This window comes from Balearica regulorum, chromosome 5 (genome assembly GCF_011004875.1).
Source record: "Balearica regulorum gibbericeps isolate bBalReg1 chromosome 5, bBalReg1.pri, whole genome shotgun sequence".
Lineage (NCBI taxonomy): Eukaryota > Metazoa > Chordata > Aves > Gruiformes > Gruidae > Balearica > Balearica regulorum.
Genome location: NC_046188.1, coordinates 66,380,997 through 66,403,597, shown reverse-complemented (window position 1 = coordinate 66,403,597; position 22,601 = coordinate 66,380,997). Strand labels below are relative to the sequence as shown.

At 40.8% G+C, this 22,601-nt stretch overlaps 1 protein-coding gene across 2 annotated transcripts in view; it reads left to right on the top strand.

Moving 5' to 3' along the window:
- Window positions 1–22,601, top strand: part of NELL1 (neural EGFL like 1) — a 291,777-nt gene that overhangs the window by 5,460 nt on the left and 263,716 nt on the right. For both annotated transcript variants that reach the window (XM_075755361.1, XM_075755362.1), the window contains exon 3: window positions 20,143–20,293. In XM_075755361.1, the coding sequence (XP_075611476.1) occupies window positions 20,143–20,293 (151 nt within the window). The remainder of the gene's footprint in view (window positions 1–20,142; window positions 20,294–22,601) is intronic.

Here is a 22,601-nt window from a genome sequence, read left to right as displayed (position 1 = left end):
ATGTTAGTGTCTCCTGTTTGATAACTGTTCTGTGTAGCTGTGTATCTTTTAGAGGCAAACAATTATGATCTAATTTAGTTTTAGTTCTGGATCTGCAATGCTAACTGACTTTATTATAAGCAATAAAAGAAGCGAGTCTATAAGCTTAGTTCATTCTTTACCCGGCTAAGGCCGGTTTAGGAGCCAGAGCAGAGAGACTTCTGGAGACCCCCTCAGAATTTGTTAGTCATATTTCCCATCTTTTATGATAGGATGAGTAGCATAATTGTCACTGATTCCCAGATTAATGTCGAGAAGAGCAGCATTAACTTAATCATTTAAGGATACCAATTGTTTTTCTTCCGATACCTTGACTCCAGGTTTGTGCGTTATGAACAAACAATATTAAAGTACAGTCATTCTTCTAAGGACTGCAATGGCCTAACTGACTTACAAAATTTTAGTATTTCCAATTGATATTCCGTGCAGCTAATCGCAATCGCACTGTCATGGTGAGTTTTCACAGACCGGTGGTCAGAACTGCAGGGAAGAAGACTGAGATGTGTTTTTCAGGACACCAATTGAAACTGTTGATACTGAAAGTAGCTTTGGAAGGCTAACGGTGAAGATGTTATGGATATTAAGTTCTTTTGGCCTTGGAGGACACCACCAGTTGTTTACAGACTTGGGGAAGACTAGTGTAAAAAAGGTAAAGCTTGTAAAGTCCACACGAGCAGATAAATTGGAAGATGCTTATGGGAAGCACCAAACAGAAATTCACTGTACAAAGTGAATAAACAGTTTGAAGTCTGTGGTTAGGTAAATAAAGCTGCTGGTTGTTTGTGGTTTTTTTTTTAATTCCCACAACAGAAATTCTTCTTGCTAATGCACACAGGAATGGTCCTGTGCTTGGATATTGCCTGTAGTATAAAAATTCTTGGAAGATGGCTCGGGAAAATTATTGTCTTCATTTAAGCTCATCAGCCCTTGGGCTGGGAGAAGGCTGAAGACCCTTGGTCTATTACTCCATCCTGAGAGAGGTCTGTGAGGGGTCTTTTGCTGCTGTTGTCAGACGGATTGGAAGTCCAAGGCCACCCTGTTGGCTGCTTCCCTGCTTGTTCGTATCTGTTATTTGTTAAATGTCAGCAGTATGTAGGCAGCTGTATGAATTCCCTTTTACTAACAGAGGTGACTTACTTTACAACTACAGTTTGGCTGTGTGCCACGTCCTTTGGCTGGAACCAGGAGATACTTAATTTTGATTTTTATCGCGCCATACAGTAAAACCGATATAGAACTCAGGGCAGTGTGCGGGCAATCGCTACGCCGAAGTTAGAAGTGATACTTTTTCCCGTAGAGATTCACAAAAAAACAGCCAACCTGACACCCCCAGGGGAGAGAAAAGGCTGGAAGTTAGTGCTTGGTTCCAAAATAACTGTAGCCTCTTGAACCAACTATTCCAGTCTCCAAGATGTGGTCCTTTCAGCAAAGTTTTGCTTTGATTAGTTCTTACTGTACGTGAGTGGTTAATGTCTGTTGTGCCTTGCTGCACTGCGCTACTCCAGCATTGCCTTTGGGGCTCTGGGCAGGGGAGGACCTGCTTCACCTGGCAGGCTGACTGCTGAACATGGAGCCACATTAGAAGACCTCTTCACTCAGGCGCTTTCACCGCTGAGGATTTTCTAGTTTAGGAGATGAGAGAGAAGAAGAGTTTGTGAGTACGTTCTTTGGTGTGCGGTTTTCATAGGGTCTGCTTTGCCCGCCGCCTTTGGCAGCGTCCTTACAGCAATGTAACAGCGCTCTGAGCTTACACAAAGGTTCCCCGTGGATCATTTTCTGTCTTGTAAGAGGTGTTTCCTAAAATGGCTTTACTAGAGCTGTTCAAACTGAGTGCGTTCCTTTGTGTGTCCCTGGAAGTCTACATCTTTGAGGTAGAGAAATGGTAATTTTTCCCCAAACCAGTTATGTGTCCTGCTGTAATGAAAATATGGATTGTTTTCCTAAGCAAGATTCTTCTTCTGTGAATTAAACTCTTTGAAATGGGAAGCTTTATAAGTTTTGGGCATTCTTTCAGTTGCGTCTAGAGGCAAAAAGAAGAAATGAGGAAAGGTGTGATGGGAAGACACGCACAAAAGAAAGAGAAACTTATTTTTAACTAGATTTTTGATCGGCGATGTTAGCTGTCTTACAGTAAGTGACGTACTGCGTGTTACAAAGTTGCTGGGGACTGATGTCATAATTTGATTTATTCTAGAGAAAATGCAGAAGCACTCTTTTCCCTGGAGAGTTAGCAATTTCAGTCCTAGACAACCTCAGTGAAGCCAGTGGAGTATTCTGATTTGATAATAATATTTGCAGTAAGAGCGGAAACTCAGATTTCTGTGTGAAGCAGCTTTACAGGCAAAGAAACAAATTCAGCTCCATCGCAAATTGTGTGACAGCGTGATAGAATCAAAGCGGCAATTGAGAGATGTGGGTTGCCTTTGGGCAAGCAAATCTGTTCCTAATTCAGAAAAGCATAGAAACCTGTAATTAAGTGTAGTCATCTGAGTGGTCCTGTTGGGCATGGACTTCGATTATTAGAGTATTTCAGTTTGATTTTTAATTGATCAATTCCATTATTTGTGTGTTTCAGTTCCATTCTCTGTGAAATGGGGATGAGGGAATCTGAAAAGCAGTGTAAGTGCCGACAGCGCGAATTAGATGAAATGTAGCTATCTAACTTGCAATTGCAATTCTGCAAACAGTCTCTCTTAAGGTCTCTAACGTTATTGTGTCTTAGCTATTTATCTTTTATTTATTTATATGAACAAGGGTGGGGGGGGGAAAATCTTTGTGTCTAGATTGGTTATTCGAGCATGAAGGGAGAAAGAAGGGCAAGTGGAGACTCTCGACTAGAGTGCTCTTGGGGAACGGGGCACCCAAGATCCTCATGTCTGACCCCACACCTCTTCACCTCCAACCAGGACTCCAACGAATTCAAGGAAACAGTTCTGGGGATGGGTGAGAAATCTACCTCAAATAAATGTATTGAAAATATTACTTGTCCACCCAATGCATTACAGTAACGTCTTACAAACATTGCCTGAAAGACATTTGTAAAGAGTATCTTACAAACATGACAAAATGCATACTGAAATTCCTAGAACAGGATTATAGTATAAATTTTAGCACATTAAGAAACACCGAGCTGTGGCCCTCTTAGTGGGGCTCAGTCGTGTTCTGTGTTTCAGGCAGCAGGGAAGCGGGGCTTGTTTTGACCCTGTAGGTGGAAACCTCAGCAGGGTCTTGAGTTGAGTGGCAGAGAAAGGCTCTCATTATAAATAAGGCAAGAGGAGGTGCTTAACTGGTCATCCTGTCTCTAGGTAGACTGAGCCCGATTTTTAACCTAGCTGTTATATTATGCGATTATCTTAACCAGTCTGACTTGTGTTCTGTGCTCAGTTCTCGTTGGGGAAGTAAAATTTTATTCCTTTTACAACCTGTCGGCTATGCCCATTTCTTTTTAATTCTTTTTCTCTCAGCATCTCTTGAAGTAACAGAGGCTTAATGCCTTTACTTCTAAAGCAGTTCCCCCAAGAAGTTTATTAATGCTTTGCTGTTTCCTTTCCTAGCAACCTGGAAATATTTTTCAACTTGGTTTTTAAATTAGGAATGATCTTTTTACTGCGTGTAGCACTCAGTAACTTAGACCACCAAGTACTGTTAAAAGTCTAGCTATATGCGGTCCTTTCTTCCTTGACAGTTTCTTGGCTTGTATTAAACAACCATTGGATTTATAAGAGAAACACCTGGCCTGCAGCTCCTGCAGCACAGAGTTCGGTCATCCTCTTTCTTCCCACTTTGTACCGGTGACTACCGAATTCTTCTCTGTACAGCTGTGGCTCCAATAGGAAAGGTGAAAGAATAGTAAGTATCTTAAAGCACGGAGAAAGGCAATGTTTTTGTGAGAAAAGAGTGAATCTTGTTGAGTTCCTGAAACAAAAGGGCTGTCCTGCTTCAGGCCAAAAGAGAGAGAGAGCAAAGATGCAGTCCCAATCGGGTAGAGGTGCTCCCAGCAGACTTGCTTGAGCTGCCAGATGCAGTACATCCCTCTCTGTTGGTGTTTCCTCTCAGTGTGTTATGGATCCTGATTTTTCTTTTTTGACACCTTCCTCCTTGATTTGTTCTTTCCTTGCTTAGAGAATAGAGGTGTTTCCAGATCCAACTCTAGGAGTCTGAGTCTTAAAAGTCAGCTTTTGCGGTACAAAGTCCAAGGGGTTTGATATTGTCGTCAGGAGCTGGCGCATAGCCTTGATATCGGGAACGTTAGCTGTGCTTCTGCTAGGACAGTCTTCAGGATACATTTGTTATGCCCTGGCTGTGTGCGTGGGGTAGTAGCTCAGCACTGAGGTGCGCTCAGTAAATCCAAAGGCTGGGTGAGTAGGCTGCTGCCTTTGTTCATCGGCGTGTGAACGTCTTCTCACCCGAGTCTCAGTGACCTGTATGCTATGGCTGAGGTTTTAATCCACTTCAAGTGTTAAAGCTCAGTTATGTCACTGTAATGTGCAAGGTGTGCGAGCTGCGGAGTTCAGAAAAGAGCTGGGGACTGAGTGAGAGGAGGCAGATAACAGCTTGAGGAGGAAAATTGCAATTACACTTCCCAGGGTGAACGGCAGGGAGGTCCGCATTGAGTAGTAGAGATAAACTTTAATTTTAGAGTTCAGAGTATTGGTCCCTCTTTACACGAGATAATACAACAAGAGTCATTGCTTTCTGTGTGATCTCTCCTGGTATGTTTATAGCAAATATTAAGTATAAGCAGTATCATTTTTACAGAGCAGAAATCTTACAGTAGCAGAAAAATTAGGAAGGCACAACATGGGTGACTCAAAATCTTTGTGCTGCCTTCAGCTGTCGTAAAAGAGAGTAGCTCCAGTAACCTTTTCCGTGCCTGCTGGTATCTGAATACCCCACCTTGCTGGGACACTGGGAGTTTTCGGGACGGCAGCAGTGCAGAGCCTCTGGGTGCCCCTCCCCAGGCTGCCGGCGACCCGCTCCTCCACACACTAGGATGTGGTTGGCAAAGCAGACATGCCCCTTGCGCTGTTGGAAAGGAATATTTTTCTTTTTTTACCAGATATTGCATACCGCCCATCTGGGCTCGCAGCCGAGTGCTTGCGCAGCTGCTAGCTCGCTGCTTCGCTCCAGCCGGATGAGGTTTTTTGCCCTTTTAAAACATGTTTTCCCTGAGGCGCCACCAGCCTGGAGAGGGGGCGGGGCTGTGCCCTGAGGCGGGGCAGTTGGAACCGGTTGTGTCCTGCACAGGGCAGTCCCCGCCTCTCCTCACCTTGCCAGGCAGTACAGATGTATCTTTGTGGAAACTCTGCAAACTACTTGAACTTTTTTTTTTTTTTTTTAAAAAAAGGAAGAGTGAGAGATTTTTTTCCCCTCTGTCGCGTAGGTCTGTGCCGGTTTCCACAGGGGCGGGGTGAATTTGGGGTTTTACTTTGTGTTGCCTGTGGGGTACCTGTCCCGAGTTCCTGGGACCTCAGGAAGGAAAGGCAGCTGTTGTCAAATAAAAAGCCTTTGTATGTGTAAGCAAAAATAGAATCTATATCTGAGGTGTGGGTCAGCCTCTCACCCCAATCGTGTGGTAACACTTCAGGCGTTGTTGCTTCCTTGGCACTACATTTTGACCATTTCCCCTTTCTTTCCACTGAGATCTCCCTTCTGAGATCCTCCTCTCACCAGGGGACAGCAGAATCGGTGGTTTACTCTAAGCCTATTTCTTTCAGGGTCCTGAAGGCTGCAACGGGCACCTCTGCTTGCCCATGGTGGTGGCTCATGACCATGGACGAGCAGAGGTGGGGATGGATCTCTGCATGAAGATGGTGGGGACCAGGCCAGCATGTGTCTTCCTCTGTGACGGAGTTTTGTGAGGTGGTGAGAAATAGGGGCTGTCCCCTCCCTTGAGGAGAGTGGGATCTTCACCCTTCCTCTGTGCTTGTCCCTTGGGATGTCCATCTGCTGTTATGTCCCTTAGGAGCTGTGGTAGCTGCCCGCCATCCTAGAGAGTGGCCAGAGAGTTCTGTCAGTGCTTTCAGCCCTTTGTCAAAGCTGCTCTGTAAAGCACTGCTAAAATAAGAGTTAAAATAAGATACCAACAGCTGGGCTGGCTGCACCCAAGAGGATGGAGGAAAGTGTGACTTCTCTGGTGGGGATGGTTTCTGGGCTTCTGTCCATCAGCAGGATGGGCAACCAGGTCTTGATCTCTTTTTGGGATCTCAAGTACTTCTCCTGCTTTCCTCCCTTCTTTCCCAGACCTCTGTGGAAGCTGGAAAGGAGAGGGAGATAAAGCTGGAAATTTAGGGGGAAGGACTGGGTATGTAAAGTGACAATAATGTAGTTGGGATGATTGGGGTCCCCTGAGAGCCAGGGGGTGATACAAGCTGGTGCTGGGCAGTGGGTGGTGAGAAACAGTCAGATGAGATTAGCTGTGACAGGCAGGGCAAGGAAACTGGGACTCGGATGGGGAGGTGGAGGGGAGAGAAGAGAATCAGCTGTGGTGAGGAGCTGGAGGCCAAGAAGGAAGCTGGTGATGGCTGGGCAGAGAAGCTGTGACAGGGACGATACAAGGATTCTGACCGGAGGGAAAGGGAGTGAGGTGTAGGGGTGAAGAGCCTGGTAAGGGGAGCTATGGACAGTGGTTGGGAGAAGCAACCTGGAGCGAGAGGCAAGGGGCTAGGGCCTGGATGGGAAACCCGAGGACTGCCGTCTTAGACTAGGGGGGCAGGACTGAGTAAAGGTTTGCTTATGGACGAGGCAGCGTTAGGTAGGGAAAAGCACTGAAAGTTCAGATATGGTAGTGCTGTAAAGTATCTGTGATGTGTGCTAATTTTTAACAAATGTTTTTTGAGCATACAACTTGGATAATGTGGGGTTTTTTATTAGCGATTTAGAACCTTAATTTTGCTGTGCTTTGGTTGTTCACCTGTAAAGTTGAGGTACCGATGCCCTTTCCTGTAACAAGTGGTGTGAAAAGAATTCATTAATATTTGTAGAGGTCTCAGATACTCTGCTGGAATAATTAACTTGGTCATGGTCTGTTCTGTCTTTGGAGAAGGATTTGAATATGGTAGATTTACTGTTCAAGGTGATCCTTGAACAGTAAAAATAAAGGAAAACTTCAGATCCTGTTTGTTAAAGAAATATTTTTTGTTCTTTGTGTACTGACTGAGGCAGGGACCCTCTGGAAAGGATGCATGATCCTTTAATTAAGATTAGTCTTGGGATGTGCATCCCTGGAGAGTTGAGCAAGGTTTGCCTGTGAGACTTTAACCCTAACATCTGTCTAACTTCACATTTATATTTGGGTTTTTTTTTAATATAGCTAATGTTTTAATGTGTTTTGTATATACAATATATAGAATTTTTTTTTTGCAATGAAATCATTAGGCTAAGGTTTTTGGGTTGTGTTTTTTTTTTTTTTTTTTTTTTTTTCCCCCTTTGCAAAACAGGCCATTTTGAGAACAGAGAAATGATCTGGAGTTGGAATACAATGAGCTAGGAGGGGATGAGTGAGAGGAATCATCTTCAATGGAGGAAATAAACGATCACTTGACACATAATTATTGAACAATGCTTTGAAGATATGTAAACTACTGTTAACTTTGTCAGTTCCCACAAGTAGTTTTTAAAGTACTCTATATACCTATTCAATATTGGCTGTTTCCACTCTTGTTTAATGTTTGAATTATGTTAGAACTCTGTCTAGGAGTAAAATTTATCTAGCATGTTGATATGAAGGTATAACTTGTAAATCCTCACAGACTTTCTTTTTGCACATCCTCTTGTTTCAAACACCACCTTCCTTCCCCCCCCCCCCCCCGCCCCGAGTCAGTGTAGATTAAAACGGAAACCTACTCACATTAAATGACAGTGCCAATTTTCTAATTTTCTTTTTTTTTTTTCTTTCCTCTATCCTGAATATTGTCATGCTGCCTTGTGTTACTTGACATTTTTGGGGTTTCCCCATCATGTCTGCAATGATTAGGAAAGAATTCTGAGCACACGTTGCCTCTGTCCTTGGCAGTTATTTTTGCTTTCCTGGGAGACAATAATTGTGCTACTTGTCTATCTTCATTGCCATGGTGGTAGGTACAGAGGAGAAGTGGGATAAGCACTTCAGTATTTCTGCAGTATGCTAAAAGCCTCGAATGCTTCTGGCAACCTGTTGACAAAGTCCTGTAATGACGATAAGCAGAAAGAAAATAAAAGGTCTCTGCTCTTCAGTGGGCAGAAAGGGAGATGCAGAAATTAGTTTCTGATACTGCTAGTAAGTGTTGCATGCTTCCATACCACGTGAGTATCTAGGTGCTTAGAATGAAAGTAAATCAATTTAGAATAAAGAAAGAATGACACTTTGAGTTTTTTATACCTTCATCAGAACAGAAATAGAACAAAAATTGTCTTTTTCCTGCAAAGGATTTTGGCAAACTGATACTCTTACGTCACATCATATTGCATGTAATCAGGTTTTATTAAATACTTGTTTAGTAAACATGTATTAAACTGGAATAAGAATATCGTTCTGTAATATCTTATAAATGGTACGCGTGCTAGTCAGAGCTCTGGGAAGTTGAGGTGAAGCAGAGCTGGTACCTGCGTTGTGCTGCCTTGAGGCGAGTCCCTGCGCAGCGCAGAGTATCCCTGAGTGGAGAATCCTGCCCAAGTTCCAGGCAAGTCCCTGCACCTGATGCTGCTGGTCTGGGTTGCTGGACCGATGCTGGGGTAAAAGAGAGCAATGTCGGAGCATTGCTTGGCACTGTGGAGTTAAAATGTGGAGGGAGGGAAAAGCAACGCTGACGAATTGAGTTCTCAGCGTAGGCAATGAAACAAAGCGGCCCGTTATGGTTGATGTTGACCCCAAGAGGGATCTTTTCATTTTCAAAACAATGTTAGTAGAAATGTGTTAATATCCATTTTATAAGAATATTTACACTCATCCTAGTTGATTAAAATACTTCTAAACAGAACTACATCTTTTGCCTGAAAGTGGTGTTATTTTAAATGAATATCACGCAAATTTAAATGCATACAATGATTTTTATTTTTTTTAAGATTTTGTACCTTTAAAAAGTACACAAAGGCAGATATAATCAGAGCTAATGCAAGAGCCAGGCATGGACCATTTCCTGTGGTGAAAAACCCTGCTGTCTTGTACTACCTATCAAGAATAAAGATTAGATGCTACTTGAGGCCTCAACCTACTTCTTCTATGCCAATTTCTAGATTAATCTTGCCACCTGCAGTGTGGGTGTATAAATGACACGAGGGGGACATTTTTTCTCTTATTTTTCATTTTTGCCACGTAAATGGTGTGAAGTAATCATGTCATACTGTGCTGGTTTATGGCATTATATCATGTGATTGCCTTGCCTTTTGTGGCCTATTCAATGATACAAAATGCAGAGCATTAGTGGTTTTTGTTTTTTTTTTTTTGTTTTAATAGAAAGGACAAAACCAATTGGTTTTGGCACCTGATGTCCACTAAAACATTTGTCTAAATCAGTCGCTATGTAGGTTGTATGCCTGCTAAAAGAGCAAAGTTGGTTCTGTAATTCTGACAACGGGCATCTATGAATCACTATTTTTGAGCAATAAATACTGTAGCTAAGCGCTGGTGTTTTGGCTTCCCAGAAATCTCTCGTTAGAGCCTTTCTGTCCTCCCTCCTTGTGTGATAACATTTCTTACATAGTTACAGCTGAGTTTCTCCTTGGTCCTCTGTGCTATAAACAGCAAAAAAATAGTATAGGATCACTGCAGCTGCAGGGATTATTTTACTGAGTCTGTCTTCCCCTTGTACTTACGGGTGACTCCTCCCTCTGAAGCTGAGTTTTCCACTTGGCATCGGTGGGAACAGACACCTCCTACAGTGAACAAGTTTGTGTTGTAAAACTTAGTTCTGTGTCATGTCCCCCTTTTGTTTTATTTTTTCTTGTTATTTTATATATATAGATCTTTTGTAAGCTGGAAGATTGCAAAGATGCTCTGAGAGTGCAACACGTGTAAAACTGGATCTTGAAGGTTAAATACTCATTACTTCTATGATGGAAGACTATCTACAGATGGCGTTCAGACCTGCCTCTGCTTCTTTCTCCACTTTGGCTCATTGTGCATGGCAATGTTGAAATTTTAAAGCCTATTCTTGGGGACTGGGGGAAAATAACAAAGCCAAGATGTGTGGGAGGGGAGTGGCGTTTGTGTGTGTGTCATGATTTTTCTTGGTCTCTGGAAGTGTCTGCGGATGTTCATCATGCTGTTTGGAAAATAAAGCAGCACAGCCTTAAAATGTGATGTTTGTAGAATAATTTGGTAAATGCTGATGATTTGGAAACCTCATGTACTGCGCTTTATCTCAAGTCTTCCTCTTAAGAGGCTCTACTGACAAGTTGTGGTTGGAGGAGTCTGCGCAGAATTAGGTACAGTAATGTTATTAGGGAAACGGTGGAAGTTGTTTAGGTTTACTTCACTGTAATTGATTATGAAGCCAGAACAAAATTAAGTTTGTTTTTTATAGTAGTGTTGCCCACACATTTAAAACTCATGGCTCTCTGTGTTAGCCTTTTGTTCTCTGATGCTGGCAGTGCTTTTAATGTTTTTTGATGTCTTGTGAGTACCAGCTTTCGGATGGGGTATTCTGCCTTTCTAGCTTTATGCCATCCGAATTGTTTCAAAATGTAGTCATTAAAAAAAAAAAAGTAAACATTATTGCTGGTGTTATTGCTAACGGCAAGAAATGCAAAAAAGGGGGACACATGTGGCAGTTCTATTTAAATAAAAGCTTATTTTCAGAAACAAAGGCTTATGGAGCGAAAGGGAGCTCTTAGTACCCCAAGCACGTTTGCTGTTACGGATGAACCCACAGCAATGGATGCTATCAAAGTTGTCATATTTTATTCATGAGTTGTGGTATGCTTGGGTGAAATAAGAAAAGCAATGCTCCAAATCATAATTATGGTGTAAAAAGATAAAACAGTTATTATTGTGACGTTTTTGAAAATTCTTAAATCTCTCAAATAATTCATATAAAATTTGCAGAGAATGACTAAGTATGTTAGCTGTATTTATGATTCTTTTTTTGGGGGGGGCACGTGGAACACTTCACAAATAGGATTTATACATATTTTGGGAGAATATATAAATGTGTGCTTATATGTGTTCCAAGAAACAAAGACAACTAGAATATTGAATATAAACGTAATTGTAAAGAGGCTGACAACAGAAATTATACTTCAGTAGAGAAGGGCTTTGACAAATGTATTATGCCTCATGTTATTATCATGCAGTTAATAAATAAAACAGACACCCAGGATTTAATTTGCTTTAGCAATAACATGGAAGTGATTTTTCTGAGGGAAAGAAAACAGAAGGGAGAATTAGTTCATGAAACACATTTGTTTAATGCTTGTACAAATCGTATATAAAGAATAAAGAAAAAAACCATAAGATTTTAGTAATAAGTGAGCTAAATGCTTTAAAAGTAATTAAAAAACTATTTAGAGTGTCAAATCATTGGGAGTTTTTGAACCAAGAGAGCACTTCAGCATATGCTTACTTTGAACTTTATGGATAATTTCATTGCCTTTAGTTGGATTATTCATGTGATAAAAGGCTTTACTGGACTGGAAATTAAAACCTTTGTGTAGGTGTAGCCAGGTCTGTTAGCTGCCGTAAGTTGCATTAGGCGTCGTAACCTCTCTCTGCAAGGGAATAAACTGAGTCAGAGGTTTCTGTTTTGCTGAAACTTCCTTGTTAATGAGCTATTTAAAACTGGTATTTTGATTTACACATTTAAGAATGCAGGTTTTTACCAGGAAGGCAAATTCTGGTTTCTGTGTGGCCTCGCTGAAGTTAGACTGGGATTTTCAACAGGTTCAAAACAATTTAGCCATTCAGCCTCTCTCCTGTTTCAGTTGGGATCTGGTACTTAAAATTTCCTTGAAAATCCAGGTTATGCGTTACTTGTTGACTATTTCTGTCTGATTCATGTTAAACTTGAGAATCTTAAAGCACGTCAGAAGTACTTGATGGTTACTATTTATTTTTAATACTGTTGCTGTAAAGGATGAGCAGCATTTATTATTACCTGTAAGAATAGACGACTGGTAAATGAGACATCAGAATTATTACATATTGCTCAAAAATACAAATGGATCAATCTCTCTGCACGCTCTGTTGAAAAAGTTTAAATTTTGTTTCTAGATTACAAATGCATTAAGGGTTCTAGTGGGAGGAACTAAGTCCAAACTATACAGTTAGGAGTTATTTGCAAAACTTGATTCTTGATTCTCCTCATCTTGTGGTACCATCTTTGCTTAAGTTTCTTTCAAACAAATGCAGCTGAAGAGCATGTTTTGTCAAGTTCAGTACATGTTACAATTTTTTAAAAATCACTTCCAATTTTTTGGATCTGTGACTTTCAGCATACCTGAAAATGTTTTGTAGAAGAGGAGGAAAAAATTGCTTAGCGTGCTTTTGCATGAAGCCAGAACAGAAACAGTATTTTCAGGTGGCTCATTATTTTGTGTGACATTAGCATTTAACATAGACTAAAATAGATCCCTGAAGCGGACAGTACTCCTGCGAAATGGACAGCATATTGGTAATGATTCTTAGCAATTACTGCTTTTTCCCAACGTTGCACACATTGCCACTGGCTCTGTTCATGCGTGACAGTGTTGCTAGTGTAGTCCATGCTCTTTCTGTTAAAATGTTACTATTTTCCAAATTCGCAAATATCAATCTTTATAGTCACAGTGATGTGAGACCTTATCTAATCCAGATAAACAGTGGAAAAGATCTTATAATCAGTGACTCCTGAACTAATTAACTAACAATGCATGTAATTTGATTAACTCTCATGATTTAAGAGCAGATTATGTGCTTTTAATGGTAGTATAACTTCTGGAGCATTTCTACCAAGCATTTAATTTAAGGGATCATCCATTTGTAAATAGTCTTGATTTTAACGCGAGTCTCTTGAGGAAACAACAGAGCCTCCTCGAGAAGGCGAGCCTGAGCTCAGTAGCAGCTTAAAATATTTTAAATAAGGAAAAGTGACTGCCTGAGTAACAACAGGTGATACGTAGCGCTCAGCAAGGCGAGCAGCGTTGTTCTCGGCAGGAAGCTTATTGCAAAGAGGTTTGGAGCAAAATCAGAAAACTGGGGTAAGTCACAGTGGCCAAATGGTTTGAAGACGGTGTCAGTCGCTGCGCTATATGTGTGCCCAGGCTTGCTGTTCATCCTTCTGCTGCTGGAGAGATGACTCCAGTGCTTTCCTTGGTTGTTCTGTTCATTTGGGTGGAAAAGACAAGGGCCCCAGAGACATGAAACCCATATGCAGCAAAAGAGGGGCAGTCTTTCGATGTAGTCTTTGCTACAGCTTTCTGCTTTTGTGCTTTCTCTGTCACCTAAGGCATGTTTTGCTGGCTGGGGCTTGAGAAACTTGGGTGGCCACCTTTTCTTTTGACAGATAAAAATTTCCAAGTCTTGGGCAATATCTGCTGCTCTGTTTGTTCCATGATACTCAATTTCCATGGTTCAGTTTGAAATGCTGATAAAGCAAGCAAAGGACTTAGACTCTCGGACAGCTACTTAATTAACATGAGTGTGGTCATTCTAGCTAGTGTTCAAGTCTGGCCAATTTTCAAGAAGTGAAGAGTCCGACATTAAGCCACTAAATCAACTAAATTATTGGTTGGGGAGAAACTGTGATTTGATAAATAGTCTCTGTTTGATTTCTTCAGTGACTCGAAATTCTGCTGTCCCTGGCATCTGGAGTTTTAGGATTGGGTTTGCAATAGCTTCCTGAAAGGAATGAAATATATATATATATAAAATTTTAAATGCTAGATTAATTTTGTTAGGAGAGACCTAGTCATAAACTGCTTTACAAACACGTACATCAAAATGACAGCAATATATGAACACTTATTGCCAGGGTGGTTTTGCATCACGCAAAAGGAGAGTTTACATTGAATTATACTATTTTTCCACCTTCTCTAGCAGCACTGCTTTTGCTGTATAGTCATGGGAACTTACCTTTGTAACATTAGCTATTCACCCTGGTAATTGCTCCATCCTCTAATTTAATGAAAACCCATTAAACCGAAACAATAATTAAAATGAGACATCATCTCTGTAGGAGGTTTGCATATTAAAATCACCAAGCATTTCACTGCAGACAGATCTTATTCTTGAGAAACAGTGTTTGAAGCTACAGGTAAAAAGTGATTTATAATGAATAATCATAATTTCGAAAGCTGTGCTGTTGAACATGATTTCCTACTGTTTATTACTGACTCCGAGCGGAGCCAGCAAGGCAAAAGCATTTACAACATCTTTTTGTACATGTGAGAATACCTAGAAGCAAAGATGTGCCCTCCTTGGTCGTCCCTGATCGCATAGTTTTTAAGAGAAAGGCAAGGTGTTTTCACCCCTCTCTCTGGGTTGCTGGCAGGTGGGACGGGTGGTGCTGGTCCCCACCGTTCCAGTGCAGGGTGCCCCAGAGAGCAGGGTGGTGCCTGCTGAGCACCTTAACGTAAACTTGCACTTATTTTTCCTTCGTCGTACCTCACAATTTGCTAAACCCCATGCTTTAGCCTGGCATGGAAGCAGTTGGGGCGAGTGACAGGCGTGGTGAATGAATTTGGGTCTGTGCTTAGGGTGATGCCTAGGTATGCTGCTACTTGGCTGGTGGGTCTCTGCAACGTGGCGTGGGCTGTCTTGAGCCTTAGTGCTGATAGCTGAATTGAGCACCCGAAGGGCTCTGAGGGATATGCATGGCTCCTGTGCCTATTCCCGTGACAAGAGCATGTTACAGTTTTTTTGTTTGCATATAAGGAGAAGTTTGTGTGAATTTTCTCCCCACGGCTTAAAATAAAAAAATGGGTGCTATCTGCAGATAACTGCATTTTGCCCTTGCTAGGCAGGGAGGGACAACTACCTGGGGTGTTTCCCTGCTTGGCAGTGAAATGACTTCTTTCTGGAGAAGATCTCCATGGTTGGTGTCAGCGTTCTTCTGTGGACTTAGTGGGACCAATGTACGGAAAGGAGTCTGTGCATTGGTTCCCACTTGGACTTGGAGGCTTTGATGAAGCACCTTCCTTCAGTGAGCAGAAGCGTTTTGTGAAACTGTTGTCTGTTTTCACCCTGAGCAACTGTTAGAAACTGTCTACACTGAGAGATGCTAGTTTTGGATCCTCCTTCTACTCTTGGTTCCATTTTTGGAAAGCTGATGACTTTTTGGGGTTTTTTGTTGTTTTATTTTGTTTTTTTTTAGTAGAGATTTCAGTTTTATTGGATTTTGCCCATAGCAAGGTAAAAGCCAATATACTACAGGATTTGATTCTTTAATTGTAGTAGCTGCAATCCAGATTCTTGGTTGTTGCAGGGTTAAATTCTACTTTCTTGTCCAAAGTGACTGCGCAAAGGTTCTCCTGAAAGCATGTTGAAACAAATAGCTTTAAAATGATTGAAGGTACCAGTAAAACAATGTGTTTTGCAGTATGTTGCCTACCAAAGTAAGGAAGTAAAAGGTATTCAAGCAGGCTAGTGAACGATGAAACGTAATTGTTGCTTCAGAAAACATGAGTTGACTTAGAACTGAATTTTAGTATTTTTCTCTAATGGAAGCATCTATTAAAGAAAAAAGATTTCCCAGACGGATTTGGATTCAGCTTGTAAAGAACTGGTGCACGTTTTTCATTGCTTAAAATTCCAGCCCAAATGCTCACATACTTTCCTTTGTACCATGGATTGTTAACACTGTCATCAAAGTTTGGCAAGAACTTTGCCTGCTTGTCTAGCGCTATTCTTTTCTTTCTGTAACTAATTTTGTCTGCTTCTGTGTGGTGATAATTTTCTTACGCTGTTTCTAATGGAGCTGAAGCCAACTTCTCCCTTTCTCTTTTTTGGGGCCTCTGCTATGATCTGGGCTACAAGTGGCAAAAGTCTGAGGTTTTAATTTTTAGTTGCCAGAGCTGGTGATGCATAAAGCGGTGGATCCACACAGGAAGAAGTGACTTGAAGGCCTAAATCAGGTTTGTAAGGACTGATCCAATCCTGAGTTATTGCACTTTCTTAATTCCATTTGTCCTGTAGGGTATGTACCGCAATACCTGTCCATTTCATACATACAAGGTAAAGATTGCCCTGACATCATTGGCCCCAGTGCAGCGTTACCTTTTGTCTGGACTGCTCTTATGAAATGAAAACAAACCCCTGCTAAAATAAAAACTTGAGACTTATTTTGAAGGTGCTGAAAGTGAGTAAAGTGAGTAAATGCAGTTGCAGGTAAGATACATCGAGGTGGCTGAGCGTGTAAGAGCTTGCTGTAGCTAGGCAGGGTGTTGTGGTCTTCCTTTGCAGATCCTGGCCAGAGTTCTGTCACGGCTGTTGATCCCCCGTGTGTGGATAGCCCTGGGTGCTGGTTCCTCTTGAAGCTCCTTTTGGCTTGGTGTGGCTGAATGGGCTCGTGTGGGGCAAGACAGGCAGGAGAAGGCAAGGTGATGTCCCTGGGAATGGGGGAGGTGGCGCCAGGTAGGGAAATGGGGGATGGCAAGTGCTCAACGAATTTGGCTATCCTGGCAAACGGCATCGTTGCTTTGTGTTTCGCACTTCTTCCTTGGACCTGAGGCTTAAAAAAAGGAATTGAAATCAAGCAACAAATATTCTGTCTCTCTGACATAGATGTCTCTTCTGCTTCTCTGTTTTGCTGAAGGTAGAAAGTTAGCTTTACTTGACGATGCTCTGAGATGATTTGTATCTGTTGTACTTTAAAATAACTGTGTATGCTTGCTTTTTTTGCTTGTTTTGTTTTAGAAACACTCTGGTATGCTTAAAAAAACCCCTCCAGACAGCCAGTATTTCAAATTAAGAAAATATAATCACATAGAAGGGCATATGAAAGTCATATCTCTGTTTGTTTATTTATTTTGCTGAGATTGCATTATCGTTCAAGCATGAAGTGATGTTTCACTGAAGATTACTGTATAAACCTATATTGTTCTGTATTATGTGGGAAATATGACATTTCATTATGAGCAGACAGTTATTTTTATAGAGAGCATAAAAAGTATTTTCCCTTTCAGGCACCTGTGGTGAGGGGGTGTATGTATTCTCAATTTTTCTTTTCTTGAAGTGTGAAAATCAACCTGAAAATAGAAAGCTCTTATTCTAAATGGATTGTACTCCCAGTTCATTTGTATGGTACTTTCTGCAGAAATCGAGCAAAACGCAAACAGATGACATAGCAAGTAATCACGCAGCATGAGGATGGGCACTGCGAGAGAGGTGCAGGGGGGCTGGCCTGTGTGGCACAGGAGCTGGGGTGATGCTGTGCCCACTGGCCTGTACCCTCGGTGAGGCCTCATGCAGCTCCTTCCCAGCAGTGGGGCCCCAGGTTGCGAGCCCAGGGCTGCACTCAGCACCCCGACAGGTTTATCATCTCCATAATGCCAGGTTGTGTGCCCCCCGCCCCCCCGGATCCTCGCGAGCTTCGGTGAGCTCTGCAGCTTGTGAGTCCAGTCGCTGGCTGTTGGGCGTCGTTTGCCGTCTCACCACGGAATTGTTGGGAATCTCCCCTTGTTATAGTTACTGAGGTTTAGTTACGAAGAACATCGTTTCTGTAGACATTTCTGCATCTGCAAGTGTGTTTTCAGTTGTCTAGTGGTAGGGAGTGTTCCTCGGCACTGGCAATGAATAGACCTACTCCAGATAAGTAGCACTGTGCTTGGAAGTGTGTTCATTTTTAAAAGCCTAGTTACATAACGTCCTTTGTATGAATTACGCTAGAAGGGTGTTGCAAAGCAATATGTAAATACTGTTCGTTATCTAGTAGTTTGAACCCAAGATTCTGGAATTTTGTAATTTTGTTATCTATGGCATATATTGATTTTAATCAACAGTGAATGAAAGGCGTTGCGTGTGTTTTTGCTGTGGTAGCAAGAGGTGATAGAGTATAATGCAATATTTCAGATTGGATTTCTAACTTTGTTCATGATTCCAACTAAAGAATCCTATATTTTTTACTAAGTTTTGGTGGATAGATGGTGGGATGTGGCTTTATATCTGGGTCCCCCTATAATGAGAAAAATGTTGGACTTTGCAAGGCTTGACTGAAGTTTTAACATACATGTTCCACTGACAGCACTGCCTATGCTTTTATGTGAACGAATTTTTGAAAAGTTTGATAAGTTGTATTTTATTTTTGTCAATTGTGACACTTTTAAGCAAAAAAATATAAATTGTGTAATATAGTAAGATTCTTAGCCTTCAAAACAAGGATAATTGTCTTCAGCTGTCAGCTCTTGGACATTTTATCTCTGAGTCTTACTTGTGCCTTAGTACCAGTGGATTGTCTGTCTGAGTAGACAGCAAACTGGATATTGGAGAACTTACTGGTGTATGGGACACATAGTTTTGTGTCTCCTCTGTCAGCTTTTTTTTAGAATACTAGATAGTATTTATGACCAGTAATAACACCTGCTAGGTGAGGATAATGGTACAGATAATGAAATCTTATATATAAAGACAAAATCTGGTCTTCTGTGCTGGATTGTTTATTCTGCCATTCCCCTTTCTGATGGCAGTGGAAACGATTTCTGTACTTTGAAGCTTTATCCTCTGCTATGATAAAAGTTGTGTTGGACAGACAAATAGTTTGATGCTGTAAAGTAGGCATTATATTTATTTATCAGGTGAATTTGAGCCTCTGGCAAAGATTTTTAAATAATGACTAGTGATTTTTTGATGTCTAATTTGCAGTACATTTCAGAGTGCAAGTGTGTTAGGCATTCTGAGTGTGTAGGCTTATTTGGAGGGCTTTAAGCTGCACAGGAAAAATTGAGACACCCAATTACAAAACACGCTTGAATACTTTTTCGTTGGAGTTTAGTTTCAGTCCATGGCATTCCCTCAGTAGTTGCATTTCTGAGTTTCAGGTTGTTTTTCAAGGCAGTTTCTCCTCTTTCTGCCTGCAAAGCCTCATTTAATGACACAATGTTGTTGGGGTTTTTTTGGTTGGGCTTTTTTTTTTTTTTTTTCTCCCTGCAGTAAAATTCTGAATTGTAAATCTCATCACTCCTTTGTATGTTACAGCATTCATGCTGGGCCGGATTCTCAGGATTCAGTGGAGTTATATGGTTTTCTTCCAGCTGAGAATTTGTGCTGGCATTTCTGGCTTCAAAGTAAACCTTTCGAAAGGGAACGCACTGGGCTTCTAATTGGTTCTGACATCCAGGAACCGCAAGTGGCACAGGTCTTGTGAATGTGTGACAAAGGCTCAGCATGAGGGACATGGCAAGGAGTGGGAAGGTGAAATGCCATGATTTCTCCCTTTTGTCATTAATCTTCTTCTGGAGTGATGATATATTGTGAATAAAAGGATGAGATAAAAATGAATGTGGAGGGAGATGGCACATTCGAATTTTAGAAGATCAAATATGAGAAGGCATGCTGCCGCTTGGACATCAGCAGGATTAGCGAGACTGAAATATTTCTGGATTGGCCTGGTCAGACTGTAGTTTAATAAATATTGTATGAGCTGTCACGCTTTGCTTGTTTAAACTGAGAAATCCCTGAAACGATAGTGGATTGCAAGCATGTCTTGTATTTATTTCTTGGGCAGAAGCACAGCCGTATAGCATTATTAGCAATAATACATCTCTGCCTTACACACTGCAAGGATGGGTTTCCTCTGATGTACGATGGAGAGGTGGTAACGGAGTCAGTGGTAAAAACTGAAATTGGAGCTTGGTGAATTGTGTTGGGAGAGGCAGTGCCTGAGATGTCTCAGAATTTAGGAGCCTATTTGTCTGACTGCAGTACACCTTATTTACAGCAACTTAATCTGCTCACAGCAGACACAAATAGCTCAGCATCCCGTTAAAAATTCTGTCAGAAAATCAGTAGCTGACCAGTTGTGAACTTGTCAAAGTGACAAGTGGGCATGCTGACAGAGATGGCATTTGGGTTTTTTCATTGAACAAATGCAGTAGATGACTCTCAAAAATGAAAAATATCGATGGGAAAATGAAAAATGTAATCTGAATCTTTCTGACTTAGCATTTTTACTGGACTGTTATTTCCTTTTTTTTTTTTTTAAATAAAATTCTTAGATATAGAAAGAGAAATCCATGCAGCACCCCATGTGAGTGAGAAGTTATTTCAGCTCTTCCGGAATAAGAGTGAGTTCACATTTCTGGCCACCCTGCAACAGAAGGCATCAACTTCTGGAGTTATACTGTCCATCCGAGAGTTGGAGCACAGGTAAGAGGAAATTGTTTCTCTCTTGTAGCAGTAGCAACAAAAAAAGATACCGAGTGCTCAGTGGTCCATTTTGACAATGTGTTGAAACGGTAGATGTAAAATCTGACATGTAAGTTAAAGCCTTTCTTTGTAGTTTGCATTTCTCTAGTTTTTGCTGGTTGGCTTTTGTTACAGGAGGAATGCATTATGTATGTATCCTGGTCTGTAAAATAACTTAACTTAACCAGAAAGATCAAAACCAATGTAGTATAGACACAATGCACTTTGGAAGTTACAAACCTTGTAATGCAATTTCCCTTACTAGTTTTTCATATGCGCTTTGGAGTTTGCTTTTTTCGTCAAAGTTAAACTTACATGTCTCCTGCTTTGCTATGCTTTATATCATTTTAAAATAATATGTTTTCTTTTTTCTTTGGGATTCAGCAGTTAAGCTGTTAAAGCAATTAAGCTACTTGTGCTTCTGTATGGTGATGTGTATGCTTTATTTCTGGCATAAATACAGTATATTCTTATTTTGTGTGTGTGTGTCTTTTTTTTTTTCTTTTCCTCCTTCCTCTTTTTTGTTGTTGTCATCAGCGTAGGAGGAAAAAGAGGTCTCTCTCATTAGCTACTATAGTGGCAGACATCAGTTTATTAAAAACAAAAAGTGTACTTTGTATTATGGCCCATAATACAATTTCAATGACGTTTTGATGTTTCAGAGTGTCTTGCTTTACATACTCCCCTACTTGTAACTTGTGAATGCTTTTTTCATAATTTCTTAGGGCTTGAAGGACCTTTGTATCTAGTCTAACTTTCTGTTGTGATACAAATAATAGGACATTCTTTGCTCCCATTTAAAATCTAATACCAGTCATTCTGCAGCATTTCTTTTAGGAAAACAAAATCCTATTGGTATTTAATTTTGTTAATCATGTCTGTGATACACAACCGTGCATCCAATTTTCTTACCTTTTGTTGAGAAAGTATATGAAGGAGAAGGCAGTGGTTTTATTATGACCAAATCATCAATGATGGCTTTTGCCAGTGCAACAGCAGAGATGTCCGGACAAGGACTGGTAAGGGAAGGTCTCTGCTACTTCCTTATTCTGTCATCATAATTTTCTGTCACCTCTACTTTCTTTTACTTTCTTTTACTTTCTTTTACTTTCTTTTACTTTCTTTTACTTTCTTTTACTTTCTTTTACTTTCTTTTACTTTCTTTTACTTTCTTTTACTTTCTTTTACTTTCTTTTACTTTCTTTTACTTTCTTTTACTTTCTTTTACTTTCTTTTACTTTCTTTTACTTTCTTTTACTTTCTTTTACTTTCTTTTACTTTCTTTTACTTTCTTTTACTTTCTTTTACTTTCTTTTACTTTCTTTTACTTTCTTCCTTCTTTCATTTTCCAGGCCGTTGTCTCAATATGTAAGAATATTGTTTTACTTTACCCAAGGATCCCTCCCTCCAGCTCTTCCTGTTTTCCCTCTCTCGCTCAATCATTCCTTTTGCCATGACTTTTTAATTCCTCCAAGCTTTTTCAGGCCATTGCAGCTCTCTGAAGTCATGGTTAACAGGATCAGTTTGCCATGTTAAGGGTTTTACTTATTTATTTTATTTTATTTGAGAAAGAGAGCGTTGAGGAGAGCCATTGACAGAGGAACACTGTCACATGTGGGGACACACGCATGCGCTCAGCAAAATCCAAGGTCAAACTCTACAGGCAGCGATGATTATACGATGCAAGGCAAGTGGATTTTTAGATATGGCCTCTTCTGAATTTAGCTACTTAAGTCTTCTATCTTGACGGGCAGGGACAGAGGGTCGTAGAGAGATGAGCTATGCAGGAGTAATCTTGATCGAGCAAAATGTGCTGCTGATGTCCTTCTTGGCACTAAGGTTATCTCTAGTATTCCAAATTAATAGTAATCTGTTTAGAAATATAGTTGAAGGATTAGGTAATAGACTCACTTAAACCTTCGTAGTTCTGTGTAGTAACTGAAGCAGTTTCAGTCTGTAGCTCTATGTAAGAGTCGAAACAGCCATGTCCAGTGTTGCTAGTGACTGCTGTTACATTGTGAATGTCTGGTGCATTACTGCAATTATCCTTCTTTTCCGGACTGATTGCGTATCACTAAAAACAGGGTCACCATTTGTTTCTCTAGTTTCTTAAGTTGCTACTTGGACCTTGATAAAGATCGTGCTTTCAAACCCGTAGGTGTGTGATGACAGAAGTTAATAAAGTAGATGACAGTGGGGAAGATACTTTTTAACACTGATGAAGAGTAGAGAGCAGAGATTTGGGGCACTACTGAAGAGGACACTGATA